The sequence below is a fragment of the Coturnix japonica genome, unplaced genomic scaffold (assembly GCF_001577835.2).
Source record: "Coturnix japonica isolate 7356 unplaced genomic scaffold, Coturnix japonica 2.1 chrUnrandom458, whole genome shotgun sequence".
Lineage (NCBI taxonomy): Eukaryota > Metazoa > Chordata > Aves > Galliformes > Phasianidae > Coturnix > Coturnix japonica.
In genome coordinates this window covers 52,426-66,441 of record NW_015439872.1, presented here as the reverse complement: position 1 = coordinate 66,441, position 14,016 = coordinate 52,426, and the positions used below count along the sequence as shown (strand labels likewise).

At 50.0% G+C, this 14,016-nt stretch overlaps 1 protein-coding gene across 1 annotated transcript in view; it reads right to left on the bottom strand.

Moving 5' to 3' along the window:
- SMAD4 (SMAD family member 4) overlaps positions 1-7,438 on the bottom strand; it is a 53,713-nt gene extending 46,275 nt beyond the window's left edge. Inside the window, exon 1 of the mRNA XM_032441649.1 lies at positions 6,986-7,438. Within this exon, the coding sequence (XP_032297540.1) occupies positions 6,986-7,400 (415 nt within the window). The 5' untranslated portion in view covers positions 7,401-7,438. The remainder of the gene's footprint in view (positions 1-6,985) is intronic.
- Between the last annotated feature and the right edge of the window lie 6,578 nt (positions 7,439-14,016).

The window sequence follows — 14,016 nt, the reverse complement described above, 5'->3', positions numbered from 1 at the left end:
GGACCCAATAGAACCCTATAGACCCCATAAGACCCCATAGAAACCAATAGGAACCAATAGGACCCCATAGAACTCAATAGGACCCCATAGGACCCTATAGAAACCAATAGGACCCCATAGAACCCAATAGGACTCCATAGGACCCCATAGAACTCAATAGGACCCCATAGACCCTAATAGGACCCCATAGAACTCAATAGGACTCCATAGAACTCAATAGGACCCCATAGAACTCAATAGGACCCCATAGACCCCAATAGGACCCCATAGGATCTAATAGGACCCCATAGGATCTAATAGCATCCCATAGGACCCCAATAGGACCCCATAGGATCCCAATAACACCCTAATAGGACCCCATAGAACTCAATAGGACCCAATAGGACCCCATAGGATCTAATAGGACCCCATAGGATCCAATAGGACTCTATAGGACCCAATAGGACCCCCATAGACCCCAATAGGACCCCATAGAACTCAATAGGACACCATAGAACCCAATAGGACCCCATAGGATCTCATAGACCCCAATAGGACCCCATAGGATCTAATAGGACCCCATAGGACCCCATAGAACTCAATAGGACCCCATAGAAACCAATAGGACTCCATAGAAACCAATAGAGTCCCATAGGACCCATTATAAACCCCCTACTCCCTTACGCAAACTGCGTACCACACTTACGCAAATTGCGTAACTCCCCCCATTATTTCCTATGGCCTCCCTTACGCAAATTGCGTAACTCCTCCCATTGACTCCTATACACCCTTACGCAAACTACGTACCGCACTTACGCAAATTGCGTAACTCCCCCCATTATTTCCTATGGCCTCCCTTACGCAATTTCCGTATCTCCCCCCATTTAATCATAGGACCCCATAGAACTCAATAGGACCCCATAGGACCCCAATAAGATCCCATAGAGCCCCATAGGACCCCATAGAACCCCAATAAGACCCCATAGAGCCCCATAGACCCCATAAGACCCCATAGGACCCCATTGTACTCACCTATTCCGGGCGACACCACCCTCTCATAATGATACGGGTTGACACACACACTGTCACACTTGAGATCAAACGCGTACTGACAATACTTGACGTGCTTCAACCCCATAGGATCCAGTGGGACCCCATAGACCCCATAGGAATCAATAGGACCCCAATAGGACCCCATAGAACTCAATAGGACCCCATAGGAATCAATAGGACTCTATAGGACCCCATAGGACCCAATAGGACCCCATAAGATCTAATAGGACCCCATAGAACTCAATAGGACCCCATAGGAATCAATAGGACCCCATAGGAATCAATAGGACTCCACAGAACTCAATAGGACCCCATAGGATCAAATGGGACTCCATAGGACCCAATACAACCCCATAGAACTCAATAGGACCCCATAGGACCCCATAGGATCTAATAGGACCCAATAGACCCCATAGGATCTAATAGGACCCAATAGGACTCTATAGGACTCCATAGGACCCCATAGGACGCCATAGAGCCCCATAGACTCCAATAGGACCCCATAGGACCCCATAGAAACCAATAGGAACCAATAGGACCCCATAGAACTCAACAGGACCCCATAGGACCCCATAGACCCCATAGACCCCATAGAAACCAATAGGACCCCATAGGATCTAATAGGACCCAATAGACCCCATAGGATCTAATAGGACCCTATAGGACCTCATAGGACCCAATAGGATCCCATAAGACCCCATAGAACCCAATAGGACCCTATAGGACCCCATAGAACCCCATAGAAACCAATAGGACCCCATAGAACTCAATAGGATCCAATAGAATCCCATAGGACCCATTATAAACCCCCTACTCCCTTACGCAAACTACGTACCACACTTACGCAATTTACGTAACTCCTCCCATTAACCACCGTAGTCCCTTACGCAATTTACGTAACCACCCCCATTAGCTCCCATACACCCTTACGCAATTTGCGTAACTCCCCCCATTATTTCCTATGGCCTCCCTTACGCAAATTGCGTAACTCCCCCCATTCTTTCCTATGGCCTCCCTTACGCAAATTGCGTATCTCCCCCCATTTAATCATACGGACCCCATAGAACTTCAATGGAACCCATAGGACTCCATAGGACCGCCATAGGACCCATAGACCCCATAAGGACCCCAATATGACCCTATAGGACCCCAATAGGAACCCCATAAGGACCCCATAAACCCTATAGGAACCCCATGAGACCCGAAATTGGTACTCCCGATCCCAGGCGACACCCACCCTCTCGTAATGATACGGGTTGACAACACCACTGTCACACTTGAGATCGAACGCGTACTGACAATACTTGACGTGCTTCAACCCCATAGGATCCAATAGGACCCCATAGACCCCATAGGGTCTAATAGGACCCCATAGAACCCCATAGGACCCAATAGGACCCCATAGACCCCATAGGATCCAATAGGACTCAATAGGACCCCATAGGAACCAATGGGGCTCCATAGGAATCAATAGGACCCCATAGAACTCAATAGGACCCCATAGAACCCCATAGGACCCTATAGGACCCCATAGAACCCAATAGGACCCAATAGACCCCATAGAAACCAATAGGACCCCATAGGAACCAATAGGACCCCATAGGATCCCAATAGGACCCCATAGGACCCCATAGAACTCAATAGGACCCCATAGACCCTAATAGGACCCTATAGGAACCCAATGGGAATCAATAGGACCCCATAGAACTCAATAGGACCCCATAGGATCCAATAGGACCCCATAGGACCCCAATAAGACCCCATAGGATCCCAATAGGACCCCATAGGACCCCATAGGACCCCATAGAGCCCCATAGGACCCCAATAAGAACCTAATAGGACCCCATAGGACCCCATAGAGCTCAATAGGACCCCATAGAACTCAATAGGACCCCATAGAACCCTATAGAAACCAATAGGACCCCATAGAGCTCAATAGGACCCCATAGAACCCCCTTACGCAATTTGCGTAACTCCTCCCCATTGACTCCTATACACCCTTACGCAAACTACGTAACTCCCCCTACGCAAATTGCGCAACTCCCATTATGGAGCCCCCCGCCCTTACGCAAACTGCGTAACTCCTCCCATTGGCCCCATAGTCCCTTACGCAAATTGCGTAACTTCCCTTACGCAAACTCCGTATCTCCCCCATTATTTCCTATGGCCTCCCTTACGCAATTTACGTATCTCCCTCCCCATTAACCACCATAGTCCCTTACGTAAACTGCGTAACTCCCCCCATTATTTCCTATGGCCTCCCTTACGCAAATTACGTAATTTTACTCACCGATCCCAGGCGACACCACCCTCTCGTAATGATACGGGTTGACACACACACTATCGCACTTCAAATCAAACGCGTACTGACAATACTTGACGTGCTTCAACCCCATAGGACCCCATAGAACTCAATAGGACCCCATAGAAACCCATAGGAATCAATAGGACCCTATAGGATCTAATAGGACCCCATAGAACTCAATAGGACCCCATAGAACTCAATAGGACTCCATAGAACTCAATAGGACCCTATAGAACTCAATAGGACCCCATAGGACCCCATAGAAACCAATAGGACCCCATAGAACTCAATAGGACCCCATAGGATCCCATAGGACCCCATAGAACTCAATAGGACCCCATAGGAATCAATAGGACCCCAATAGGACCCCATAGGACCCCATAGAACCCCATAGACCCCAATAGGACCCCATAGAACTCAATAGGACCCCAATAAGAACCTAATAGGACCCCATAGGACCCCATAGAGCTCAATAGGACCCAATAGGACCCTATAGAACCCAATAGGACCCCATAGAAACCAACAGGACCCCATAGAACTCACTAGGACCCCATAGGACTCTATAGGACCCCATAGGATCTAATAGGATCCCATAGAACTCAATAGGACCCTATAGGATCTAATAGGACCCCATAGAACTCAATAGGACCCCAATAGGACCCCATAGGACCCCAATAAGAACCTAATAGGACCCCATAGACCCCATAGGACCCCAATAAGACCCTAATAGGACCCCATAGAACCCCATAGGATCCCAATAGGACCCCATAGAGCCCCATAGAACTCAATAGGACCCCATAGAACTCAATAGGACCCCATAGGACCCATTATAAACCCCGTAGTCCCTTACGCAAATTGCGTAACCTGAGCCCTCCCTTACGCAAACTCCGTATCTCCTCCCATTATAAAGCCCTACTCACTTACGCAATTTACGTAACTCCCCCCATTGGCTCCATAGTCCCTTACGCAAACTACGTACCACACTTACGCAATTTGCGTAACTCCCCCCATTATTTCCTATGGCCTCCCTTACGCAATTTACGTATCTCCCCCCATTTAACCACCCTCCCAACCTCCATTTACGCCAATTGCGTATCTCAATACTCACCGATCCCAGGCGACACCACCCTCTCGTAATGATACGGGTTGACACACACACTGTCACACTTGAGATCAAACGCGTACTGACAATACTTGACGTGCTTCAACGCCATAGGATCCAATGGGACCCCATAGACCCCATAGGAATCAATAGAACTCAATAGGACCCCATAGGATCCTATAGGACCCAATAGGACACCATAGGATCCAATAGGACTCTATAGGACCCAATAGGAACCAATGGGGCTCCATAGGAATCAATAGGACCCCATAGAACTCAATAGGACCCCATAGAAACCAATAGGACTCCATAGAACTCAATAGGACCCCATAGGAATCAATAGGACCCCATAGGATCTAATAGGATCCCATAGGATCCAATAGGACCCCATAGGATTCAATAGGACCCCATAGAACTCAATAGGACCCCATAGGATCTAATAGGACCCCAATAGGACCCCATAGGATCTAATGGGACCCCATAGAACTCAATAGGACCCAATAGGACCCCATAGGATCCCAATAGGACCCTATAGGACCCCATAGACCCCATAAGACCCCATAGGACCCCATAGAACTCAATAGGATCCCATAGGAACCAATAGGACCCCATAGGACCCCATAGGATCCCAATAACACCCTAATAGGACCCCATAGAACTCAATAGGACCCCATAGAACCCAATAGGACCCCATAGGATCCCAATACGACCCCATAGGACCCCATAGACCCCATAGGACCCCATAGGATCTAATAGGACCCCATAGGATCTAATAGGACCCCATAGACCCCATAAGACCTCATTGGACCCCATAGGAACCCATAGAACCCAATAGGACCCATTATAAACCCCGTAGTCCCTTACGCAAATTGCGTAACTCCTCCCCATTATAAACCCCTATTCCCTTACGTCAATTGCGTAACCCGACTCCCACTTACGCAAGCTCCGTATCTCCCCCCCATTATAACTACCGCACTCCCTTACGCAAATTGCGTAACCTGAGCCCTCACTTACGCAAATTGCGTAACTCCCCCCATTCTTTCCTATGGCCTCCCTTACGCAATTTACGTATCTCCCCCCATTAAATCATAGGACCCTATAGAACTCAATAGGACCCCATAGGACCCTATAGGACCCCAATACGACCCGATAGGACCCCATAGGACCCCAATACGACCCCATAGGACCCCATAGGACCCCATAGGACCCCATAGAATCCCATAGGATCCAATGGGACCCCAATGATACGGGTTGACACACACACTGTCACACTTGAGATCGAACGCGTACTGACAATACTTGACGTGCTTCAACCCCATAGACCCCATAGGACCCCATAGGATGCAATGGGACTCCATAGGACCCCATAGAAATCAATAGGACCCCATAGAAACCAATAGGACTCCATAGAACTCAATAGGACCCCATAGGAATCAATAGGACCCCATAGGATCTAATAGGATCCCAATACGACTCAATAGGACCCTATAGGACCCCATAGAACTCAATAGGACCCTATAGGATCTAATAGGACCCCAATAGGAACCCCATAGACCCCAATAGGACCCTATAGGAACCCAATGGGAATCAATAGGACCCCATAGAGCCCCATAGGACCCCATAGAGCCCCATAGGACCCCATAGGATCTAATAGGACTCCATAGAACTCAATAGGACCCCAATAGGACCCCATAGGAACCCATAGAACTCAATAGGACCCTATAGGATCTAATAGGACCCCATACACCCCAATAAGACCCCATAGAAACCAATAGGACCCCATAGGAATCAATAGGACCCCATAGGAATCAATAGGACCCCATAGAAACCAATAGGACCCCATAGAACTCAATAGGACCCCATAGAACCCCATAGAACCCCATAGGACCCCATAGGACCCCACAGACTCCATAAGACCCCAATAGGACACCATAGGACCCTATAGGACCCCATAGGATCTAATAGGACCCCATAGGACCCCATAGGACCCCATAGACCCCAATAGAACCCCAATAGGACCCCATAGGCCCTAATAGGACCCCATAGAGCCCCATAGAACCCAATAGGACCCCATAGAACTCAATAGGACCCCATAGAACTCAATAGGACCCCATAGAACTCAATAGGACTCCATAGAAGCCCCTTACGCAGTTTGCGTAACTCCCCCCCCATTAACCACCATAGTCCCTTACGCAAACTACGTAACTTCCCTTACGCAACCTCCGTAACTCCCATTATCGAACCCCCCGCCCTTACGCAAACTGCGTAACTCCTCCCATTGGCTCCCTAGTCCCTTACGCAAATTGCGTAACTTCCCCTACGCAAACTCCGTATCTCCCCCATTATTTCCTATGGCCTCCCTTACACAAATTGCGTATCTCCCCCCATTATATCATAGGACCCTGTAGGACCCCATAGGACCCCAATACGACCCCATAGACCCCAATAGGAACCCATAGGACCCAATAGGACCCCATAGACCCCATAGGACCCCATAGGACCCCAATAGGACCCCATAGGACCCCATAGGACCCCATTGTACTCACCGATCCCAGGCGACACCACCCTCTCGTAATGATACGGGTTGACACACACACTGTCACACTTGAGATCAAACGCGTACTGACAATACTTGACGTGCTTCAACTCATTCTTATGCAGGTCGGGCCACCTCCATAACCTCGCATAGATCACATGGGGGAACCCTTTCCTCCCAGCCACCTGCAGCCTCCCGTCTAATGTACGTTGTATAGTCACGCATTTACTCGGGTGAGCCCCGTTGGTCGTAATGGCGGCGATGAGAGAATCCAGCTCGTCTTTCTTCTCCTTCAGCTTCTTAACGAGGCTCTCGATGGCTCGTTTGGCGAAGGTCTCGCTCTCTCCTCCCTGTCTGTGGCACATTAAGCTGTGCACGATGCTCAGACACGCGTCGTTGCTGCTGGGGGGGGTGGAGATGGACATGGCGGACACCGGGAACGATGGAGAGCCCGATGGAGGCCGCTAAGATGGAGGGACGCAGCACATCCGGGTACTTAGGGGGGGTTCCGGGTTGGGAAGCCGCAGTACATCCGGGGATTTGGGAGGGACTTCCGGGTTTGAGTTACATCCGGGGATTTGGAGGGACTTCCGGGTTTGAGGGACATACGGGTACTTAGAGGGACTTCCGGGTTTGAGTTACATCCGGGGACTTCCGGGTTTGGGAACCCGCAGTACATCCGGGGATCTGGGAGGGACTTCCGGGTTTGAGTTACATCCGGGCATTTGGGAGGGACTTCTGCATCCGGGAACTTAGAGGGACTTCCGGGTTTGAGTTACATACGGGTATTTAGAGGGGGCTTTCGGGTTGGGAACCCGCAGTACATCCGGGGATTTGGGAGGGACTTCCGGGTTTGAGTTACATCCGGGGACTTAGAGGGGACTTCCGGGTTGGGAAGCCGCAGTACATCCGGGAACTTGCAGGGACTTCCGGGTTTGAGGGACATCCGGGGACTTACAAGGGACTTCCGGGTTTGAGGGACTTCCGGGTTTGAGTTACATCCGGGGACTTGGAGGGGCTTCCGGGTTTGAGTTACATCCGGGGACTTAGAAGGGACTTCCGGGTTGGACGCCCGCAGTACATCCGGGGACTTAGAGGGGACTTCCGGGTTTGAGTTACATACGGGTACTTAGAGGGGACTTTCGGGTTGGGAGCCCGCAGTACATCCGGGGATCTGGGAGGGACTTCAGGGTTTGAGTTACATCCGGGGACTTACAAGGGACTTCTGGGTTTGAGGGACTTCCGGGTTTGAGTTACATCCGGGGACTTCCGGGTTGGGAACCCGCAGTACATCCGGGGATCTGGGAGGGACTTCCGGGTTTGAGTTACATACGGGTACTTAGAGGGGACTTCCGGGTTTGGGAGTGAGCATGAGTTACATACGGGGATTTAGAGGGGACTTCCGGGTTTGGGAACCCGCAGTACATCCGGGGACTTGCAGGGACTTCCGGGTTTGAGGGACATCCGGGGACTTGGAGGGACTTCCGGGTTTGAGTTACATCCGGGGACTTCCGGGTTGGGAACCCGCAGTACATCCGGGGATCTGGGAGGGACCTCCGGGTTTGAGTGACATCCGGGGACTTGGAGGGACTTCCGGGTTTGAGTTACATCCGGGGACTTCCGGGTTGGGAACCCGCAGTACATCCGGGGATTTGGAGGGACTTCCGGGTTTGAGTTACATACGGGTATCTGGAAGGCACTTCCGGGTTTGGAGGTGCGCATGCGCAACATCCGGGCACTCGCGGCGCGGCCTTAAGAGCCGCCTCCATGTTGCGTGCGCACAACGGGGAGCGGCCTAAGCTACATCCGGGTCTTGAGGCGTCGTGGACACACGGTAAGACGTGACGTCATCAACCGGGAAGGGCCAAGATGGCGGACGGGCTTTGTCCGGTGTTTCTAGGCCTTAAAATGACGGAATAATGCGAAAGAACTAGTGCGCATGCGCGACACGCGGGTCTTCGCGGCGCCGCCATTTTGTTGCTTGTCACTTCCGGGTTGGGGGAACATCCGGGTCTTCGCGGCGCCGCCATTTTGTTGCTGTCACTTCCGGTTTGAGGGAACATCCGGGGATTTGGGGCGTCAATGTGGTTCGGGGTGAAAAAAACGAGTCGGGCGGGCGGGTTTTTTTTTTCGTTATTTTTTTTTATTGGTTTATTTTTTTGGTTGTCGTCGCCGCCCGCACGGGAATTAAAAGGGGGCTTAAAGGGGGGTAATAAGACCGGAAGTGGGGTATAAACCCGGAAGTAAGGTCAAACTGACCGGAAGTGGGGTTGAGAACCCGGAAGTGGTTGAGGAAGGGCGGAAGTAGTGCAAATCGAACCGGAAGTGGGGTGAAAAGGCCGGAAGTGGGGCTGGAGTGTTGGCAAAACCGGAAGTGGGGTTTAGAACCCGGAAGTGGGGGTCAGAACCCGGAAGTGGGGGGGTTTAAAGCCGGAAGTAGGCCCAAAGAAGCCGGAAGTAGTGCAATTAAACCCGGAAGTAGGGGGAGAAACCCGGAAGTGGGGCAGAAATACCGGAAATAGTGGTAAAAAACCCGGAAGTGGGGTAATAAACCCGGAAGTGGAGTGTAAATACCCGGAAATAGGGCAATAAACCCGGAAGTAGGGAAAAAATACCCGGATGTGGGGGTGGAACCCGGAAGTAGGGCCTAGAACCCGGAAGTAGGGCCTAAAAACCCGGAAGTGGGGGGAAACAGGAAGTGGGGGAAACAGGAAGTGGGGGAAACCGGATGTGAGGCCTAAAACCGGAAGTGAGACCTAAAACCCGGAAGTGAGGCCTAAAACAGGAAGTGAGGCCTATAAACAGGAAGTGAGGCCTAAAACCCGGAAGTGAGGCCTAAAACCCGGAAGTGAGGCCTAAAAACCCGGAAGTAGGCCTCAAACTAGGCCTGACCCTATAACCAGACCCGACCCTATAACCCGACCCTATAACCAGACCCTATAACCAGACCTGACCCTATAACCAGACCCTATAACCAGACCCTATAACCAGACCCTATAACCCGACCCTATAACCAGACCCTATAACCAGACCCGACCCTATAACTGGACCCGACCCTATAACCAGACCTGACCCTATAACCCGACCCTATAACCAGACCCGACCCTATAACCAACGGTGGTTTATCTATGTTCATATAGATCTTTAGATATCATAACCAGGACCCTTAACACTAGACACCATATTTAACCAGTACCACGCCCAAAACTATCAACAACAACGACGCTATAACAGAACCCTATATACCCAGACGCATATAACATGACCTATACACCCGACCACATAACAGACCCTATCAACAACGAAACACTATAGGCACCCGACCCTAATTACAACGACCCTATAACCCGACATACAATAACCAACCTATAACAGACCCTATAACCCGACACATATAGACCCGACCCATCCCAACCAGACCCTATCAAACCAAGACCACACACTATAGACCGACCGACCCTATTAACACCGACCCTAATAACCAGACCCTAAACCAGGAACCCTTCATAGATCCGACAACTTACAACAACGACGGAATACCACCAGACCTATACGAGGGAACCCAGACAGAGACCTTAAACCGAATACTGTAGTCCCTGATAACCAGACCCCCGAAGACCCTATAACCGGAAAACCTATAACAGGACCCACGAACCCTATATTAACAACAACCAGACCCGGACCCTATACACAGCGGACACACTCAATAAACAGACAACTCAATAACCAATCAGATCGTGACCCTACTAACACAGACCCTATACAACCCGACGCACTATACACAAAGACCCGACCACTCATACAACCAGACCCTCGCGGCGAAGCAGGACACCCGACCTGAACTGAGTGAACCCGACTAACTATAACCGCCGACACTCTATAACCCGACCCTCACAACCAGACCCCAGACCTATACACCAGACCCTATACAACCCGCACCCTAAATGAACCAGAACCTATAACCAGACGACCGACACCAACCTACTAAACGCAAAACACGAATCCCGACCCTATACACCACCTCACCTCGACCCTATACACCCGACCTCATAGACCCGACCCTCACTAACCCGACCCCACTAATACACACCAGACCGACCTATACAACTGACACGTCGGTGGACTATAAACAGACCCGCTATAGCGGGACCAGATCCTGACCCTCATAAACCCGACCGCCTCAATACACCAGCCAATAAGTGGTGAAGACCCTACTATACCCGACCCTACTACCGAGCCTCTATAACAACCAGACCTATAACCAGAACACACTCATTAAGAACCTCGTGGGTGGGGACGTCGAAACCCTATACCACAGGCAATACCCAATATAAACACAGACCCGACCCTATAACCGACCTCATAACCCGACCCGCTATACGCAGCACTCCTATACTCCCGACACTATCCCACCTCTCGAACCTATACTACCCGGACCCTTAAAACACAGATCATACAATCCAGACCTATAGTGACTTTCACGTGGCCTATCAATGATAGTGTACGGACCTTATATAACGGAGACTAACCATATAACAAGATGACCCCGACACCGCCGTTAGCTTATAATACACCAAGAGACACACCTATAACCCGACTCCACATATATACACACAGACCCCGACCTACTAGCCGACCTCCCTATAAGACGCAGAACACTATACCGACCACCGACCTCTTAACCCGACCTATGACCAGACCCTATAAACCGACCCTTCAATATACCCGACCCTACTACAACCAGACCCATTAAACTCAGACCCTATAACCCGACCCTAATAACCAGGCACCACTATTGAACCAGACCCTATAGAAGAACAGACGGCTAATACAATTACAAGGAGCGGCTATAAGCAGATCCCGACCCCTATACCATCACGAACATATAACCGATCCCTATAACCAGAACCTACCCTATAACAGAGACCTATACCCAGACCGACCCTATAACAGCCCACTATAACCAGACGCGACCTATCCACACTACAGACCTATAACAAGACCCTATAACACGACCTATAAATCGCGACCCGACCCTTATAACCAAACCCTACTATCAACAGACCCGACCCTATATACCAACGTCGATCCTCTATCCACCGACCCTATAAACCAGAACCACCCGACCCTAATAACCTAAGAACCGAGCAACCCTATAACCAGACCTGACCTAATGAACCCGACTCTCATAACCCCCAGGACCCTATGACCCAGACCCTATACCGAAACACAGCCAATCTATAACCAGACCCGACCCCTATAATCAGCCGAACCTCTATTATCCGACCTCTATAACGATCCCTATTACACCAGACCACCCGATCCCTATATAATAACCCCCATGCCCTATTAACCGATCCCTATAACAGACCTATATACAGTCCTATAACAACGACCCTATAACCAGAACCACAGACCTATAACCCCGACCCTATAACCAGACCTATAACCAGACCTATACCTCAGACCTATAAACCGCACCTATAACGCAAGACCTATAAACCAGACCGCCTATAACGCGACCCTATAACAACAGACCACTATACCAGACCCGACCCCAAATAACAGACCTATAACCAGTACCCTATAACCAGAACCGACCTATACACAGACCTATAACACAGGAACACTAATAACCAGATCCCCGACCTAATAAACCTAGACCCTATAACGACCTATAACCAGACCCTACTTAACACCCAAGACCCGACAGCCCTATAACCCACAACCCGACCTATAACCAGTAACCCTATAACCAGACCTATAACTCAGACCCTATACTCAACCCGAACCCTATAACAAACCGCTATACCACCAGACCTATAAACAGAGCACGAACCCTATAACTCCGATTCCTCTATAACCCGACACCACTAAATAACCTCGACCATACAGACCCGGACCCTATAAACCAGACCATAATAACAGACCTATAAACGCCGACCACTAAAACCAGACCCGACCTATACAGACCCGACCCTATAACCCACCGACCTATAACCAGACCTATAACCAGAACTCTATAACCAGACCCCTAATCAAACCGACCCTAACCAGGCCCGACCCTATAACCAGACAACACTATAAACCATAAATAACCGACCCGACCCTATAAACCGAACCAACTATTACCACAAACCGAATCCCGACCTATACACAGGACCTATAAAACCCGACCCTCAATAACAGAATACTCGACCTAATAGACCAGACAACGAACTCCTATAACAGCCCTATAACCAAGACCGCGACACATATAACCGACGCCCTATAAGCGCTCGACCTATAGACGCAGGACCTGATAACCCGGTACCGGTATTGTGGTCTGGCAGCTTTCATGAAATAGCAACGTCGGCGCACTCCGCTCAGATAACCTGACCGCTATATACCAGAAACCCGACCCCACATAACGCTCTAGCATAGCCCCTTACACGACCCTATCCACGACCAGACACTATAACCCGAAACCCCATACTAACCGGACCCCATCCCTATAACAGCGCATCCCCATAACCAGTCACCCTTAGTACAGAGCTCTATAACCAGACCCTATACAAACCGAACCTATATAACCCGACCCACTATACAAACCAGACACTAATAACCCCGCACCCGTATTACCAACCAGACCCTCTAACAGACCTAAATACAACCCGGACCCTATAGCCAGGGGCCGGCGGAACTATATTACCAGTGTAAATTTGACCCTATAAGAATTCTATCAAGGGCCGTTATTGGGGTTTTTGGGCTCTGGTCCTAGTTAAATTATTAGAATCTTGCGATCGTATGAGTCGGGGATGGGAAGGCACTTCGTCGTATTGGTGCTCTCACACCTTGGTCTCACGGATATGGATTCTTGCTACTATGGGTTCGGGGAGGTTAATGGAAGGGCAATCCATTGTGGGCCGTATAAGGACACTACCATTAACTCTTACGCAATAGGGGATTTCAACATAGGGGATTTTATAAGGAGAGATTTATAGTGGTTTTTTTTAATGGTGGTGTTATTGGGGGTTCTTATATGGGTCCCATTGATTCCCC